The sequence below is a fragment of the Camelus dromedarius genome, chromosome 28, assembly GCF_036321535.1.
Source record: "Camelus dromedarius isolate mCamDro1 chromosome 28, mCamDro1.pat, whole genome shotgun sequence".
Lineage (NCBI taxonomy): Eukaryota > Metazoa > Chordata > Mammalia > Artiodactyla > Camelidae > Camelus > Camelus dromedarius.
This window is the reverse complement of record NC_087463.1, coordinates 12,001,757-12,021,714: the sequence shown is the minus strand read 5'-3', so window position 1 is coordinate 12,021,714 and position 19,958 is coordinate 12,001,757. Positions and strand designations below refer to the sequence as shown.

At 37.4% G+C, this 19,958-nt stretch overlaps 1 protein-coding gene across 2 annotated transcripts; it reads left to right on the top strand.

Annotated features, from left to right (window-relative positions):
• The first annotated feature begins 9 nt into the window (after positions 1 to 9).
• On the top strand, positions 10 to 15,052 carry STARD6 (StAR related lipid transfer domain containing 6). Of its 2 annotated transcripts, XM_010997190.3 has the most exons (9): positions 10 to 196; positions 779 to 838; positions 1,460 to 1,543; positions 2,950 to 3,043; positions 3,245 to 3,294; positions 5,060 to 5,186; positions 8,230 to 8,347; positions 10,597 to 10,690; positions 14,535 to 15,052. In XM_010997190.3, exons 4-9 carry the CDS (start codon positions 2,954 to 2,956, stop codon positions 14,731 to 14,733), a joined length of 678 nt encoding a protein of 225 aa, XP_010995492.1. In that variant the 5' UTR covers positions 10 to 196; positions 779 to 838; positions 1,460 to 1,543; positions 2,950 to 2,953; the 3' UTR covers positions 14,734 to 15,052. The 2 variants fall into 2 exon arrangements, with proteins under 2 accessions (XP_010995492.1, XP_010995491.1); XM_010997189.3 differs by having other exon boundaries at positions 10 to 838.
• Positions 15,053 to 19,958: the final 4,906 nt, after the last annotated feature.

The window sequence follows — 19,958 nt, the reverse complement described above, 5'->3', positions numbered from 1 at the left end:
CAGGCGCGGCGGGCCGTTAGGGCGCTCTCCGAGCTTGGAAGTGTAGTGTCTCCTCCTGGTTATTCTGGGGTGGGGCGTTCGTGGGCTAACTCCACGTCGCTGCCCTGCCCACTGTCCCCGCTTTGTTCACGGCTCTTCGCGGCCGGTCGGCGCAGAAGACAGGCTGAGCTTCCTTCGGCCAAGTTTCCGGGACTTTGTGAGGGGACGGGCTGGGGAAGGGGTCTTGGGCGCGCGGGCGGCTGCCGTTTCGGTCGCTGAGAGCCGGCCCCACAGCCGTCCTTCCAGCACGCGCGCCCTCCCGGCTTTCAGAGCACCCCCATCCAGGATAAGAAGCATTTCCGCCGGCTGTGTGGGGGGGAAAGAGGGAGCAGCTACCACGACCACTTTTTTCCTCCTCCCTCGTCAGTGCCTTCCCGGTCCCACCTCTGAGCCCGGTCCTCCGGGGCTTCCAGCCGGCCCCTCACACTGAAAGCAGACGCGGGATTGGAGGAGGGAGTGTGGTCAGGGATGGGATTTAACAAACTCCTTGGGGACCTTGATTCCCAGGGAAGCATGGCAGTGACCCAGCACGGACTAGGGACCCCGTCAGGTAGCCCAGAAAGAGGGAGATCATACAAATAGATGTAAAGACCCGCTTAACAACATGTGTGAACCTGTCTACAAAGCTGAGACAGGATGTGAGGTGCGAAGAATCCGGTTTCAACCAAGTGGTGTATCAGAAAAAGATGCCATCTCAGTATTGGTTTATGTTTTTTTTCCACTGACCCTGTGGGTGAAGATATCCTTGACCATTACAACTTCTGAATATGTTCCAGTTCATCCGATGTTCCATCACCAGGTAATATATAACTGTAGTCTTGCTGTTTGCTCTTTTCTTCTCTTCACCTTCTCTAGCCCACTAAGCTTAACCTTCCCTTTTCTTTTTCTTAGCAAATGAGAAAGTCCAGAAGTTACAAGATTTAGTTAAGTTACATTTTTTTGGTGGCAGTAAGTGGTGCTAGTGATTTGCAAATGAGTAAGACAACGTCCCTGCGGGAAGTTTAAATTCTACTGGTATGTTCCAGAAATCTGCAGTTTCTTGATCAGTCAGAATCAAGTATCTTGCTGATAGGAAATAAAGAGCTGTGTTATGTATGCTGGGAGAAGCCCAGGTCAGGAACCTGGAGCCAAGGATTATTAATGGCATGAGCTTAAAAATTTAGACTTTTTTAAATCCATGTTCCAACTAAGTGTCTTTTTAGTGTGTTCTTTTTAAAGATGATTTCTTAAAGGTTCTTTTCATAAACAGTATTTTCAACCTTTCTCTTTTTCTTTTGTCGAGGAATCATATAGCAGATGTTTCCTAATGACGACATAAAATGTAATTAGAGGACGATGAGAAACTAATGAGGAAATTATCAAATACATAGAACTAATTCATGGATCAAAATAATTCTACTTCCACTTTGTTCCTTCTCAGGTTGAGAGATATGAAGATCTCCACGAGGATTTGGAGAAGACTCCCGATAGTTATTGAAATTCTGGACTAGATCTACTAGGAAAGGTAAAGAAACCAAGAGTCTACTAGGAAAGAGGAATTTTAATGGTTTACTTACTAATGCTTTTCAAATATAGGTGTTAACTAGCTGTGCCTTGCTGGGGAACTAAACAAGAGAAAATAGATTTATGATCCAATCTAAAGAAAGGCCTTTAGGTAAAAGCTAAGGAAGACATGTGCTGATAATTAAACTTTAGGAAGGTTTTTTTGAGGCAGCTCTTGAGAGAGTTTTTTTTAAAGGTAGATTTAAATGTGTCCATTTTAAGAAAAGAAACTTAACTTTTTGATTACCGAGAAGGGGCCTGATACTCTTTCAATCACTTTTACGTGTATTAACTCAGTTAATCCTTATCATGACACGATGACATAGGTATTACTATCCCCAACCTATAGAAGTGAAAATTGAAATTCGAGGGGTAAGCTGTTCACCCAAAATGATAAAGCTGGTGGTGAGTGGCAAAGCCAAGTTTTAAATCCAGCTCTGTACCAGCCAGCTTCCCTAACTGAAAGCTGGATGTTGGCCAAAGGACCACTGGGACTCCAGCCTCCTGAGCTCATTCAAAGCAGAAACAGTTTCTTACTCAACTGTTTTGCCACACCTACCACAATACCTCATACCTAACAAGGATTCAGTAAATGTGTTTGAATTGAATTGATCCTCTCTGAAGAGGTAACATTTAAGCAAAGACAACAATGAAGAAGAGTCAGTTATGTGAACATACTGGGGAAGAATGTTACAAGCAGAGAGAATAGCAAGTGCAAAAACCCTGAGGTTGGAAGTTACTTGGTTGTATTTAAGGAAGAGCCAGGAGGTGAATGTGTTTGGAGCTAAGTGGGAGAGAAGGAGACAGGTAGGAGTTGTCTTTGGAGAGGAAGCCAGGGGTCAGATCGTTTCATGCCCCTGCCTCTCACTTTAAAAAGATGAATTCTTAGTAACACATGATCAACAGATTATGATGCTTTACAAGAGAAAGGAAGCATGACTTGGCTGTTAGAAATACTAGTGATTTATTGAATAACTATTATGTGCCAGGCAAAGACATTTAAGTGCCTTATTTCATTTAATCCTCATATCAGTTATACAGAGTTAGATATTATCCCAGTTTTACAACTTGAGAAAATGGGAAAAAAGAAATATTAAATAACATGCTTCACAATCAGTCAGGGGCAGAGACAGGAACTGACCCAGGTCTCTTTGACTCCAAAGCCTACTTTGTACTATATCACATTTTCTCATTTGAAAGACTATGAATGAAAAGGAGGAGTTTCATCTAAGTATGCATTCAAAAATTAATTATTATTCGTTGCTATATGACAGGCATTATAGAAATAGTATTAAAATGTAATACAGCATTTACCTTTTTTTGGTATGATTACATTCTTACCAATCATTTGTTTTTAAAACTTTGCAGGTAAATGGACTATCAAGCATTTGCCCAACAAACTACTCAAGAAATTTTAGGTTACTATCAAGATACATCGGGCTGGAAAGTGATTAAGACTTCAGTAAGAAAAGTTAAATATGTTTCGAGAGTTTGTTTTTTAATGAGAAACAATTCATTGTAAAGACATTTTCAAAAATATTTTTATTTTACAAACCAAAAAAAAAAAGTTTTTACTTTTGTTTTATTTTTTGTTTTTGTTTTTTATTCATTTTTTTCTGTATCTGACAGCTAATTTATATGTGGATTTTTATTCCCCTTTGAGAAAAAGATAACTGTTTCCAGCAAGGCTTCTAAAAAATTCCATGGAAATCTGTGAGTACAGTTGCTTTGAGTTCAATGCTGCTTCTTTAACTATAAAGCATTATTTGATAGTGATCAGAAAATAGAAATTAATTATAAAGTCACTTGACTGAAATCTGATATTAATAAAATAGAGCAGTATGTACCATCTAATTTTCAAACCTGAAGACAATCAGAAAAAAAAAATTACTTCTAGTGAATAATTCACTAAGATAGGAAATTTATACTTCAAGAAATAATTACTATAAAAATAGATTGGTACTTTCTTGGTAACAGTATTTTGTGGTCTTTTAAACACTTCACCTTTCCATTAAATGAACCACTTACAGTTTATTTCCTCAATATATTGCTCTTGCTAACATATGCAGCTTTTTCTGTAAGCTGCTTTTTTTAAAACACCTTTATTGTGGTATGATTCCTGTATAGTAAACTACACATATTTCAGATGTACAATTTGATGAATTTTGACAGATATATACACCAGTGAGACCACCACCACAATCAAGATCGCTAACATTTCCATCCCTCCCCAAGAGGTGCAGATTTCGAATTCCCAATTTATTCCTTCCTGCCCTCTTTGTCCCCTGGTAACCATTTGTTCTCTATGTCTGTGAGACTGTTGCTGTTTTGTAGGTAAGTTCATTTGTGTCCTTTTTTTCTCTGTAAGCTACTTTTAAGGATATTTTTGCTTATCCTGTTATTTCAAATACAAGTACACTAAGGGAAATTGTGCTGGCATTTTTAACCTTATTTTTAAGAGTTTCATTTATTGTTTATGATATCACATTAATGCCATCAGATCATCATATGTTATTGAGAAAACCAAATTTTATTCCTTTTTTGGGTAAGGGGAATCCACTCCTTTTCAGTGCTTTTTTTGCTCTTTTTTTTTTCATCTGACTAAAATTATCTGTCTTGTGTTTCAATCCAGTTTTTTACTATAGGACAAAGCTGGTAGTCTTTCTCCTATTCATTTTAATAATTATCAGGGAGATAATCCCTACCTTTGTTATCTAAATAATTAATGATTCTAATAATGGTACTTTCAAAAATAGATCGAGCAGGGAGTGGGTAAGGTCAAGCCCCAGCACACTAGGGGAATAAACTTTTGGATATTGTTTTTTGGTGCCTTAGAGATCAAACAAGTGTAGACAGCAACCTATGCATCAAAGAAAGCTTGGAAGTTAAAGCCACGAGATTTTCAGTACTAACTGCTATACATAAATAAACAACAAAGTCCTTCTGTATAGCACAGGGAACTGTATTCAATACCTTGCAACAGTCTATAATGAAAAAGCATATGAAAAGGAATATGTGTATGTATAACTGAGTCACTATGCTGTACACAAGAAATTAACACAACATTGTAAACCGACTGTACTTCACTTTAAAAAAAAATTAAGGCCACAAGATACTGCTTAACCACATAAACTTCTCATCAATTACTGTTGGTTTGTGATAAATACAGAAGGTAAGTGTTTATGAGAAACAGTTTAGAAAAATTCTGAGTAAAAGTAGCCCCTTTAAAAAGACAGCTGTAGAAACATAAACAAAATTTATTAAAAAAAAGAATTTTGAGATTTATATTATTACAGTGCATATTTACATTAACCTGGCTACTTTCAATTGAATATTAGTGTCTTAAATTGCAGGTATTACCTTCAAGTTTTCTCTACATCATTTGTTACATTAGTTTGCTTTATACTATGATACATTGTATTTTCAACTTAGACCTAACTTACTAAATTTTGAATTTTCTTTATTTTGTTAACTATAGATACCGTGTTGAAGGAGTAATTCCAGAATCAACATCTCGACTATCTGATTTCCTCTACAGACCTGAAAACAGAGTTACATGGGACAAATCATTGAAAGTGTACAACATGGTACAAAAGATTGATTCGGTAATTTGTTGTTTAATATTGGACTTTTACTGTATTAATACACTTTTGGTTTTATATCTTGGTGATTTGAGTTTATTAAACCTATACACACATATATATGGACATTGTATTTTATAGGTTCAAATCGAGTCAAAATCTTTATGAAAAGCTTAAAACTCTCTTCCTCATTAGTTAAGAGTTCAATTCCAATTAGCTTTATTCTGTTTTAAATGCATATCACGTTCTCAGTCTGGTCAGCTCTCTTGTAGATGTGTGCCTTTGGTTATGAGAGGACTGAACTCATGGATTTACCTCCTCCATTAGGTGGGAAAAAAAGATTAAGTATGCCTTGTTGATGGAAAGTCAGTACATTTATCTTAGTCATAATGCATTAGATAGCAGGAACATTGCAGACACATACCGTAAGGGCTTAAGAACAAATGGCATGAAACTTTTTTAAAGAGTAAATACGAAATAACATTATAAAGACGGTTGTGGTTATAGAAACACTTTCAAACACATTATCTCAGAGATGATGAGGGAGAATAAAAACAAAGAGAAAAGAAAAATGTAGGTAATGGGGTAGAAAGTTAAAGTCAGAGGTGAGAGAAAAGAAAATGGAATGCAAGAGGTAAACAGGGCTCAGAAAGGGAGAGAAGAGAAGATCAGTATGAGGTGAGGGTAGAGTGAAAGCTCCAGAGCAGGAAAAATGAATGAAATGAGAAATATTGATACATGGTAAAAAGAGGGAGAAATGGGAAGAAGACAGAAGAAGCGGGGTGAGGAATTCTGAACTTCGGTGCAGCACAGGTCTGTCATTTATTAAGACTGCTAGACTTCATCGTGTGTAAATTATACCTCAGTAAGCTGCTTTTAAAAATTGAGTCCTTCTTTGGCTAATAATTTTATAAGAAAGCAGTGGTAAATGTGAATGTTGGAGTAATGCAGACCTTTATGATTTTTACAAACAACTGCATTTGTAAAACTCCAGATCACCAAGTCGTTGGTTCTTCAAGTCTCCAAGCTGCATTTCACTCATAAAAACAAACAAATGTCCTATATATCTGCTGTCACCTTATCATTTATTTATAACTCTATAGGTTAACTTTACCTCCTTTTATTAAACTGATTTTAAAATTTGGGATGGGGAGAGGTTGTAGAAAAGCCCAGGAAGATAAAGCAGTGTTATCTTGTAGAGAGGCCCTGAAGTCCCTACCCACAAAGAATCCATGTCCATGACCCTCTTGGGATTTGAACATGGTCCGTCACAAATGAAAATCCAAACATTGGACTGTTTCATTCATGATTGTATGATACTAATGATACAGTTTCATTAGCAATTCGGGTATTTCTTCTGTTGCTGCAAGTCAGCTGTAATAGTGGAAAGAATACTAGGCTTGGCATCAAAAAACTTGAAAACAGATTAAGAGAAATTTTGTGATTCACCCAAGGTCACCACAGCCAGTACATGGTAGAATCAGGACTTAGACCTGATCTCCTGATTCCAAATTTGATGCCTTTTCCAGTATACCACAGTATCTCTGAATCACATTACATCACTAGAAGGATTATCTTACCTTCCTTTGAACGTTTGTAGCATTCATTTCCAGGGGTGCATTTTAATTGACTCACTCACCCCGTTGGTGAGGGAGGGATTCCTGCTGTAGGGTTTTGGGAGTGGTCAAACATGAAACACCAGCACTAGACAAATGAGATCAACAGCAGTTTATAAATCATTAATCACAGCCCAGGAAAGGACTGTTAGGACTTTGTTAAATTAACATTTGTTAGTGGAGCACAGGGTGCTAGCGGTGAGCCAGGTTCAACAAAAGACCACAAGAGAAACTGAAATAGAGAAGTTTATGATGGCCCTGGAGGAAGTATACAGCATGCTTCAAGGGCCCCACGTTGGGAGGTCAAGGTAGGGTGCAGACTGAGAGAAAGGACCTGCAGCACATGCCTTTATTAGGGTCTGTGGGTGGAGTGCTTAGGAGTTAAGTCCTGGGCTAAGTCGGGATTGATCAATTTGAACCAAAAAGAGCAGGGTTTTGGTAAGCTCCACGGGGGTTCTTATCTAAAGGACTCACAGGGGAAGATCCTGGGAAGTGGGGGAGACTGTTGATCACAAGAGCTATTGGGGAAGTTGTATCAGGAACTTGCATTTGCTTGTGACCCTGCCAGCTGTTATCGAGGGCATGTGCCTGCATGAGAGGGCCAGTGTCAGTTTCCACCCCACATGCTGCTTGGCCAAATAAAATGGAGTCGCTTAGCTAAATTCGCATGGGTACACTGTGCCACGCATGTGACGTGGGAGTTGCACCCAGGAACGGAGTGAATGACCAGGGCCTGCGCACGGCAGACTTTGTAGTATCAAGAGGTGTAGGTGACCCCTGGTTCCTGCAGGGGGATCTGATTGGTTGTTGGAATAATTCTGCAGGGTAGTAGGAGACTGAAAGCCACTATCCAGGAATAGGTAAGAACTGTGTCCGATCCTGCGGAAAAGGACAGTGGTTTGGCCAAGGGTTCTTATCTATGGGAACGGAGTGGGGAGAGGAACTTGCAGTTAGGCCATTCAGGACCCTCCCAATTTTACCAGATGTCAAAGCAGCACATGTATTGGTCTTTAATTTTAGGCTTTATGCCACAGGCTGCTAAATCAACATGTTTCAGAATATATTATCCAGCCAGTATGGAGTAGTAGATACACATTGTACTGGGAATCTCGAAACCTGCGTTCTATTTCTGTACGTATCTCTAGTTCTACATGTAATTTAATGTTTAGGTTTCAATTTCTTCTTCTAAAAATTTGAAGAGTAGGTAGTATCAAGATTCCTTTCTGAATTTTTTGCACTTTATTAATCCCTTATTAGATATATGATTTCCAAGTATTATCTCCCATTCTGTTAGCTGCCTTTTCATTTTGCTGTGCAGAAGCTAAAGTTTTAGTAGTCCCACTCGTTTATTTTTGCCTTTGCCAACATTATGCCGTGAAATTCTCTGAGGAACAGTACAAAGAATAGATGTTAAATAATTGTTGCAATCTTCATGATTTAATTTGTTTCAGGAAACATTCATATGTCATACTATTACACAAAGTTTTGCCATGGGCTCAATTTCCCCCCGAGACTTTATCGACTTAGTGCATCTGAAGTGCTGCGAAGGGAATATGGATATTATCAGCTGTAAGTTGAAGCATTTTTGCCTACTCTTTGGAACTACTATGAGTCCTTAATAACTTTTTTTCTCTCAACTCAAAGTTTGGAGGAAACAATATTTTCAATTAATTCTTTATTTTTGTATTTATTTAGGGAGACCAATAAACACATGTATAATGTAGATAAGCCTGAAGTTTACCCAATTCTGGAAGTGCCATTTACATCATAGTCAATGATTGTGGCACCTACTAGCCTTTTTACAGCATATTCCCTGCAGCAGTGAGTATAGACAGACACTTGCAGGCTAAAACAGCACAGCATACATTTTAAAACTACTAGGAAACAAAATGGATCTTTGGATATACAATTTATAGTTGAATTACATAGAATGGGTCTGTCTAGTAACTGATAAAACACCTGAAGAAAATTTCACTTGATGATTCTTTACATAAATGTGCTTATATTTCTTTTAAAAACTAGAGGTCTTGATATATCCGTACCCACCTGCCCTCCCCCCAAAAAAAATGTGTCATTCTGTAAAATGCAAATGTGTAACCACTTCCTAACTGGCATTATTCACTTAAAACAGTTCACACTACACAAATCTTTGCACTCAGACAGTTCAAGATAATTAATGGTGAAGGGACTTTGGTAGGACAGTGGCCTAGAGCCCTGTTTTCTCTGTCTCACTCTTCCTATCTGAAGACTACCTGGGGAGAGGGACAGTTAAGTGTTGTTAATTATTATTTTTCAGCGAGCTGCTGTTACTCTGCTGTGTCTGTAGGACTTTACATTTCAGAGTCCGGACTGAGTCATAGCTCTGCTGATAGCACGCACTCAAACCCCATACCCCTGGGGGCTGGAGTTCATCACTTTCACGTAGTTGTCTTATGTAGTTTCATACAGTTGTCATTTAGTTGTCTCATTTTTAATGAGGGCATGTAAAAATTTGTTTACTGCCTACAACACAAAATACTGTCCATTTGAATCATAGATCTGTTATTTTCTATGTTATGAAAGCAGTCCATTTCTATCTTATTTTTAGTGGTCAGAGGGAAGGTAAAAAAGAAATATGGAATTTAAAACAGTAAATATTTGTAATCATTCAGTGATCACTACTGAATTTGCTTTAAGCAATTTTCTTTGAGTTTTTTGATGAATACTGTTAGTTTTCTTCTTAATGTTTCTGTTGTTGTTTAGTTTACTATGTACCTTGCTTACAGCTAAATATTTTGCATGCATTATCTCATCCATGAGGAAACAAGCTCACAGAAATCAAGTTACATAGTTAATAAGCAGCTCAAGTCTTTCTGATTTTCCAAAATCTGTGCTACTACCACACTATATGCCTCACAAAAGACCCATACTTCTTTGTAGAATATAAAAAATTAGAAGAAAGACAAATATAATCTCCATATTTTAAACAGAGAAAAATATGTTAATATCACTTCTGGCAGTATCGTTTTGCCAACATAAGAGGCTCTGGTAAGCTAATGAAATAGGTGATGAAAATGGAAAATTCATTCAACCACATTTGTCTCCTAAGCTGGTCCTAAGGTACCACTTAACATTGTATTTCCCACAGAATTGATTGAGTATGTTAAAATTATATAGGAAAATTCTCTAACAAGGGCGGGATTCAGCTGCACAAAATAGACATGATTTTTAAAATATTTTTAGGAAGAGTATATATAATTATCATAAACTTAATCATAATCAAATCACCTCCCTTCTACATTCACATGCAATTTGCAGTTACGCTGCACAGTTCCTAAAACAAAATCTACTGGTTTTTAATTATATGTTCAAGTTAGCTACAGGGAATTGGCAGAAAAGGGCATTTAAACTACCTTTATTGATAGACCAAATAACCACATCAGATATTTTATTTTAAAAATAATGAACAAAATGACTATAAGCCCACTATCCTAATAGAATAGGCTTTTTTCTTCATATTTCTGCTTTTGCTTCAAATCTCAAAAAGTAATTAAATGATACTTTAACAGTTTTTCCTGTATGTAAAAGGTTAACGGCACCTTTAGGAACACTGGCATGAAAAAGTTTGAGGGGACAATAGTGCTCATACTGGTACTTTTTCATTTTTGGCCTGTGTACACATTCATATGTGCAAACATACATATATGTATAAAACTGATGTCAGTGCTGATAAAATTAAATGCTATGTCATACATTTTTAAAAATATGCTACTAGAAATGGAATTTTTCATCTTTGTGAAACAGATTTGATTTCAGTTTATTTTTTTTAAATCACATAGCTGCTAGCGTGGATTTCCCCACATATCCTCCATCTTCAAATTACATCCGTGGTTACAACCATGCTTGTGGCTGTGTGTGTTCACCTCTGCAAGAGTAAGTGTCATTTCCTTTTTTAAAACAGTTTTTTAGTTCAATTTGTGATTTGTTAACTAAAGGATTCCTAACTCATCAGAAATACGTTCCGGTATATTCTGTTGGGGAAAAAAATTGCCCCTAAATACAATTTTAAAAATAACTTTTCAGTATATTTGTCTTAAGTATAATCAGAATGGCTAATTCCTTATAAAGTGTGATTTGAGGTTTCTGGCACTAGTCACATTATATACACAAACATCACCCCTAAACGTTAACCTTAATGTTTTTATATTCCCCCATTAGAATCACTTCTGTGAATTATTAAGGAATTTTTGCAAACTAAAAATAAATTTCTCTAGAATTACAGTATGCTTACATTTATCAAAAATGTAATAAATTCTTTCCTTAGAATAAATTCTTACCAGTGGACTACCTGCTGAGAACAGATAACTACAGAATGAGCCATCCAGTAGGTAAATTCAGATAAGGGGAGAGCTGGAGAAATTAAAGATGAGTCACTGCCAATAGGTGGCCTGCCTAGGGATGAAACAGTAACATATAACACACATATTCTGTAAATGCATGTACATTAATTCAACTAATATTCCACAAATTTCCTCAAATTTTAACTTCTGTTAAATGATTTTATATTAAGTAAAAGATACTGGCACATAAAAACAGATGTAAACTTTATATTGGTCAGATAAAAACCTCTTGATATGAGGAAAATATTTATGTGAAGGAAGTAAAAATAAAATTACATTTAGACCTGTGTTCCTTAATATTTTCTCTTCTAAATTAGAGAACTAAAAGGAATTCACAGATATTTGCATTAATGGACAATGCAAATATGGTAATAATGATGATGACGATATGGCCTTTGTGACCATCTATCACTTTTGAATCCATGGCCAAGACTTTATTCTCCACAGCTGGAAAGAACAAAACAAGGAAAGAATTATTGCTCCAAGTCAGCTAGGTAAATCAGCTGATGGCAAGGACTCTAGTTGGGAAGCCACACACCCTGAAGTGTGTTTCACCGGCAAGTCCCCTTCTTGCACCTTGTCAACATTCTCTTTCCACTGCAAGAAAACATAAGACAAAAGCTCTAATTTAGATATCCCACCTAGGGTGGGAACTCTGCCTAGCATCCTGCTGGAGAAAGGTACTGACAAAAAAGTGACTTTTGTACCTTCTCTTTCCTTGCAGTGCAACATTTTAGGCAACCAACATTTATAAACAAGTGAAAACATGTTATCTGTAGTACAGGTATTCTCCAGTAAATCTTGGAAAGCCTTTCTTAAGTGTATAAAGCCCTAGTAAACTCAAATAGAGATTTAAGACCATACAAACTGCTAGTGCATCCAGCCATTTGAGACACTGAAAATACTCTAACCTCCGCTAGAGAGCGATGTAAGAAAATAGACACGTGATTTGCTGAAGCAGTCAGCCTCATACCCCTGCTAAGAGAATTTTGTAAAACTGTATGCCACCTTGCACATATCTAAGTTGATATTAAAATTTTTCATAGGATTATATTAAGAGGGTGCAATTTCCAGCATACTCTAAACATTGACACTCCAAAAAATTGTTATATCACCCTTGTAAGAGCATCCAGTGGAGTCTAAATATCATCACAACTTGAAACCCGCCATTACATTGTCAGCTTCAATATGTATAACTTTTAACAGTCAGATTGTATGTCATCTCCTTTTCTCCTCGTATTTTTACTCTTTTTCCCTTAATATAATAATTTTATCCTAATAGAATATATTTTATGCTTTGGGTTCTTTTATTAGTTATTTTACCATACCTCTGCAAAAATAAATACTTAATTTTTGAAATTTGTTTTATTTCCTGTGACCCTAAGTATTAAATGTTAAAATAAATAGTGTGTACTGGGTTAAGTTGTTACTATTACACATTGATCAAAATAAAAAATATATTACAAAATAGGGTACATAATTGTTAGGTTTACCTTTTTCTTTAGAGGAGGTACTGGGGATTGAACTCAGGACTTTGTGTATGCTAAGCATGCACTCTACCACTTCAGCTATACCCTCCCCACCCATAATTGTTAAATATAAAACAAATTGTTATTGGAAGCATATATTAATAGCACAAGATATCATACGAAGAGGAAAATAAAACTAGTTCCAGAAAAATAAATATATCTTACTTCTATGTGACACTGTTAAAATTTACGTATATTGACTTATTTAATCCTCACAATAACCTCATGAAGTAGGTTATATTACTATTCCCATCTTGCAGAAAAGGAAATGGAAACCCAGAGAGATTAAGTAGCTTTCTCAAGGTTACACATAGATAATGGCAAAGCTTAGCTTCAAACCATGCAGACTGGTTCCAGACTCCATGCTTCTATCAGTTACACTCATGGGAAAAAGTTCTGATCTAGATACTCCATCTAATAGAATGAAACAGCGTTTATTATTAAATCTACTTCTATTTTGTATTTTTATAAACATAAGCATAAGAAACTTTGGTCACATAAATAAGTGTGTTAAAATGGAGAGTATAACTCTAGCACTGTCATTCAATCCCTTGAAATTCTTCTGAATTATATAGTGACCTATAATCAAAAAGTGTTTTTAATGACCTATTAGCTGACAGCTCAATTAGATCCTTAAATTTGACTGAAAGCAAAGAATTGACAACATGATTTTGTGAGGTTTTATTACCCAGTCATCAGTCTTTCTCTTTCTCAACTCACTTCCAATAGATTAATTTTTCCCTTTGGCATCTCAAAGATTTTTATATGCCAGAGTAAAGCACCTTGGTACCATTCAGTGTTAGTCAAGGGGGTAACAGGTATCCCTTTGTTCTGTAAAGCAATAGAAGGGTGTTGTGAACAGGCTGGTGGGAAAGGAAAAGCTGGCATCTCCATTAGAGATGTATTCTCAGATCAGTTTAAGGAAAAGGTACATGGAAGTTAGAGGTTTGAATATTTATTCTCTTAAATTTTACTCAGCATCTCATACACCTTGGCAAGTCTTCATCTACTCTATTTTGAAGGTTACTGGGTTAGAATATAAAACACTACAGTCTTCTTGGAAGACAGTTTGGAAATAACATTTCAAAATGTTAAATGCACAGACAACTTTGTCCTGGCAATTCAGTGTGAACATTTATAGAAGTGAAAATGGATACATTACAAAGATGCTTTATTGCAGATTTCTTTATAGTGGCAAAAAATGAGAAACAACCTCATAACAGTCAACAAAGAACTGGATAAATAGAGTATGAAATAATCATATGCAGTCATGAAAAGCAATTAAGCTGATTTATACAGATTTACACAGAAAAATGCACAAGATATCATACTAAGAGGAAAAAAAACTAGTTCCAAAAAAATAAATATATCTCATTTTTATAAAAACAAAAATGTACATGTGTGTAAGTAGGGTACATATACATGTATGTACATACATGTGCTATCTTTGTATATCCATAGACAATAATCTGAAAAGATACAGTCAAAACTATAAATAAGTGATTATCTCTAGGTAATAGATTGAGGTGAAATAATTATGAAAATGTTCTGTTTAAGTTTTTATATGCATACATTACTTTTGTAATTTTAAAAAGGCAATAAAATGACAAAAAGGAAAAGATAACTAAAATGAAGACTTTAAGATATGGTCTGACTACTTAATATTTTTATGTAAAAATTTATGAGCATGCAGTCTTTTGTTTCCCTTCCTTCCCTCAGTAACTAACTGGCCATAAGCACAATGGGGGCAATCAGTGATGGATAAGGAAACTCCTGCTCCTTGTAAATTTGTAAATGTAATAAATAAACCTAAAAATTCTATTTTTTTAACTCTTCCTTTGTTTACAGGAACCCAGCACATTCCAAACTAGTGATGTTTGTCCAGACAGAAATGAGAGGAAGATTGGCCCCATCAATAATTGAAGCAACCATGCCTTCCCATTTAGTAAGCTTCATCCTCAATGCAAAAGATGGAATAAAGACACACAAAATTCCATCAAGATGTGGATGTCATCATAATGGGCATTCATCATTCCTCAAGAAGTGAGGTCATTTAAAATCATGTGTGGCAGTTCCTGCCATTTACTTCTAAGTCAATATACATAAATACTGTTACACTATTCTAGACAGTATTCTTGAACAAATTACTGAAGGAACTTTGTGAAAATAAGAGCTCATAGTTGTACAAGAGAACAGCATTAAATATTGTTTTTAATCTCACATAAGAATAATGTTAAATAACAAGTGTTCTTAATGCACTTTTATCTTTTGTTTTTTTCCCTGGAAAATGCTCTGCAAAAAGCATCAAAAAGAAAGCACATATAGTCAGAGGTCAGCATTAATTAAAGATTAAAATATATTTTAAATTGTTCTTCCTTCACTTCCTGCTTAAATTGTTAACTGCAAGGAAATGAACATAAAAATTGAAAAGAATTCCACTAGAATGCTTGACAACTGATAACTAGAATCTAAAATTGAATGAGTCATGCATCAGTTTCTGGTCTGGCCAGAATGCAGTAGCCCATTCCTCCCAAGTCCCCATCATAAAGCGAGAAGACCCTGCACATACGCAGCAGACAAGCATAGGTGGAAAGAAGGCAGACTGGCCAAGGGCCTGGGGACTTGAGGAATGACATAGCAGTGAGTTCTCTGGGTGTCCTTATCGCCATCCATATACCCCAGAATGGGCACTGCAGACATCTCCCTCCTGGCACTGCTGACAGGCAGGTACAGAAAAGAAAGAGAGGGGGGAGGCTTTAAGAATAAGTCTGCTCCTCTGCTGCTCCTCACCATACAAATGTCTACAAACAAAAGTGTGACCTAAAACAGAACACCAGCCAAACATCAACCTAAAGACTGTAACTACCCCACCATATGGTGTCCCTGGGCAAAGCAGAGAGACATCTTTCACCCACCTCATTGCTGTCCTGCAGAAGCAGGCAGTGGTGCTTTGACAGCTCCACCCTTTGATACTGACAAGGTTGAGCAGGGAACTCATCTTCCATTTTCCAGCTGGCAGAGGCAGGTAGCAGTGCTTTGATATCCCTGTCAGGGTAGTGTTAGTGAGGTCCAGTGACAAAATGAGCTTCTGCCGCCTACCCCCATCCCCACCCCGGCAGCAACGGGACGTAACCAGCTAGTGCAAAGAAGAGCTAGTCACCATTCAGCTGCCCTGATACCTGGTATCACAAAGGCCCCCAGGATGCTCCCCACCCAGCATCAATGTTTCCCCTCTGTAGTGTGTTGAATGGTGGCCCCCAAAGGGTATGTCCTTGTCAACTCCCTGGAACCTTGAATGTGACCTTATTTGGAAAAAGGATCTTGGCAGATGTAATTAAGGATCTTAGGACGAGATCATCCTAGATTATCTGGGTGGGCTCCAAATCCTCAAAAGAGACATGTGGAGAAGAGGAGGCCATGTGAAGACAGAAGCAGAGACAGGTTTTGCAAGCACAAGCCAAAGAACACCTAGAGCCACCAGAAGCTGAAGAGTCGAGGCAGGTTTCTCCCCTAGAGCCTTCAGAGGGAGTGTGGCCCTGTCGACACTTTGATTTCAGCCCTCTTGCTACCAGAACTGTGAGAAAGAATTTGTGTTCTTTTAAGCCACCAAATTTGTGGTAATTTGTTATAGTAGCTGTAGGAAACTAATAACCCCCTCTCGTGTCAGGAGGGCTCATTGGGAACCTGGGCCTCCGCTCCTAGCCGGCATCAGTGGGGTGAAGCAAGGTGTGGGTCGTGGGGCCAGTCAGCACTCCACTTCCCCTTCCCTTCCCCCGGTGTCATTGGGGGCCCCGTGGGAAGTTGGGATTATATTTGCACTTGGAGGCAACAAGCCTATGCAATTTAGGGCCCATTTTTGCCAGGAAGGGGAGCTAAACCACTCCCCGTCTGTAGTTAGTGTCAGTCTTGTTCTACTTTTGCCAGGTTGGTGAGGGCAGGGCCCGGTGGGAAGCTGAACTTATGCACCCACCAGCCCTCTCACTACACCTCAACCAGGAAGCTACCTGCTGCGATGGAAGGGTTCAGTGGGATCCAGAGTCCTTCAGAGAGGAAAGAAGAACATCAGAATGGGTAAAAAAGGGTGAAGAATGTCATATACCATTCTCAAGTATATTTAATCACATTTGATGGTTGGCAAAAGTACAAAAGCAGAGGAAGGACAGCCTTGCAGCAAATGCTGTTGGAGTAACTGACATGCAAAGGCCTAACCTTGCACTTTATACAAAACTAACAACACAGAATGCGGGCTTAAATGTAAAACCTAAAACAATAAAACTTAGGGAAAAAATCTTCAGAACCTTCAACTGAAACTGATACAGTTTTAATGGAAAAAAGTCCTCAGAAAATGGAGAAGTGAGTTTAAAAGATTTCTATAAATAAACCAAGGGTTGAACATGCAAATAATGAAAGCAAAAACAAACAAGAATATAGCAGAGCTGACATTTTACTCCTAATGTGAGATCTTTGCAACGTTACAAAGTAAACAATATATGTGGTTAGATCTCATAAGAAGCTAGAAAAAAAAATTGTCAAGGCTATTTGAAATATAAAACTACACCCACTATCAACAAAAATGAGCTTCATCCTAAATGTCTTTCACGTCTTGAGGTATCATCCAACAACATTAGAACAAATTTACAATTTTAAGGTATGTAAAAACAGAAGTACATTGAATTAAATACACATTTTGGCCAAATAGGTGAGTATTAAAATCAGTATTTGGCCAAATCAAGGGCAGCTCCTATTATCACCATCATAGAATGAGCTGGAATATGGGGATAAATCTGAAATGTTATCAAAAAATATCATACTTTTAAAATTTTCTTAAGTCTACATTTTAAAGTTTGACATTAGTGTACAAGGAAAAATAATTTCAGTATTGTCAGCGTCCAGAGTATACCTGCAGGTGCACCTTCCACACTGCGGAGCACAGGTTCAAGTGGCACACTTGATGATACTACTTCCTTGGACATCATATCTGGGAAAAGTTTTTTCAGTAAAATGAGTTGCAGTATGAACTTCGATTTAGTATTCATAGCTTTGGCAAATCTCAAAAATCCTTTAAGTACCAAAATGGCAGTCTGTAATAATTATTTTAATAAATTGTTTTACATTTTATCCTCCATTTAAAGGTTGGGAATTTAACTGGTTGAACAAATTAAGTTGTATTTCACTACCACCTTTTTTCACTAACACTTTCTTCACATACTTTATTTTTTTCATAAGATTAAGATGATTTATCATGTATATTATTGTAAATTATTATATGACTATCAGGTGCCACAATAATGATGTATAATAGACAATTACAAAACCTCAGGGGCATACAATTAACTTTATTCGTCCCAAGTCTGTAGGTTAGCTGTGCTCACTCACATGCCTGGCAATTGGCTGTGGGTCACCCAAGAAAGGACAGCCTGGGCTGGAAAAACTGGAGTCACATCTTGGCTTCCTGAGTCTCATCCTCCTGCAGCCTAGCCTGGGGGTGTTCTCATGATGAAGTTGAAGGAGCAAAGAAGGAAGCAGAAATACTTTTAAGTGCTTTTTTAAGTCTAATATCCCATTGGCAAAGCAAGTCACTCGGCCAAGCTCATAATCCATAAGCAAAGAAATAGAATCTGCCTGTTTAGTGAAACTGTAAAGTCACAAGGTAAATGAGTATAAATACAAGAGGTGAAGAAATGAGACCATTAATACAACTGACCTATGACTGTCCACCCTCTGGTCATAATCACATTCCTTCCACATGCAAAACACACTCATTACCAAGACCTCCAGAGGTCTCATACAGTCGCAGTATCAGGCTTCAAGTCCAGGATTTTGTGATAATATATCAGGTCCAGAAGCAGCTCCTCTTGATCCAGAGACCAATGAAATAAAAAGACAAGTTTCCTAAACCTCTGCTTCAACACACACACATCTAATATAAAATAATAAAAAAGCAACAGGATAACCACAGTAAAGAGTCCCATGGGAAACGGGGTAGCATGGGAAGCATAGAGCCACTAGTTCATAACAACTCTGATGTCCCACTGGGCCTGCCATTCTGGCAGTGGGGACGTGCTGCCTGACCAGACCCAGACCCTTGCTCCTGGGAGCTGCTCGCTGACTCGTCGTTCCCCAGGCTTTGGTCACACTATCTGAGATGTCCTCCTTTCCCCCTTACCCTCCTTTATTCTTTCTGAAGAAATGATCCTTGTTAGCAGCTGAGTAACTTTCTCAGGCTGCTTCTTACCCAAAGAAAGTCAAGGGCCAGAGGCCTTTTTATAGTCTGACCATCTTTAGTCCAAGCAGTTGGTGTTTTTGCTAGTGCTGCTCTCTTTAAAACTTTGGAGCTGGCTGTCTGGTTATGAGCCTTTACATACCCAGAAGTCACACCCCTATAACTGGTAACAACTTATGCTGCTCTGGACTCTCCTGCTTCTACTTTTGGATCAGACTTTGGTGGAACCACACCCTTAGGCTATTGTCCACTTTAGAAGATCTCAGCACAACCTTAACTCAGAAGTCTTATCAAAATACCTGATAATCACAATCTAGATTTGATGTTTGATCTCACTTTGAGGCTTTTCTAACTGGGGTGGCTGGAGATAAGACAACAAGTTATGTTTTCCAGTTTAGTAGTTCTGGCACTCTATATTACCTTTAACTTCTGCTTGCAACCTAACCTTTTTTTTTAAAAGCCTAGCACTAATGTTCTCGTACATAGTACTTCAACCCATGCAGCTAAAAGCCACCAGGGGGCGCTTTCTACATTCTGCCTGGAGGTAAACCTTGCCCAAAGCCAAAAGTTCAATAGATGTATGTTCTGTTTTCCAAGGTACCACAGGCATCTGTTCTATCAAATGTTTCATAAAAGCTTTTTAATAAATCAGTTTCCTCCTCATTATTCCAGCCTCTGCTAACAGTTTTCTCAACTCCCTACTGAAGCCAATACCAACATTTTAGGGTTTTGTTGTACAGCTCCCCACTTCTAGGTATTAATTTTTTAATTAATTAATTAATTAAATACTTCTAGGTATTAATTTTTGTAGCAGTTATCTGTAACAAAATAATGCCACAAAACAAATAGCCACACATTTTTTGACTCAAAAAGAATATATGTTCATCATAAAGTTATCAAGTATTTGCACTCTCAACATTCATATTAACTGTCAGTCTCTTTCCCTACTCAATAATTGAATTGATTTCTATAGCTTTCATAATGTTTGCTTACTGCAACATTTTACTTTGCAATAATAATTACAAATTTATACTTTGATGAAATTTGGT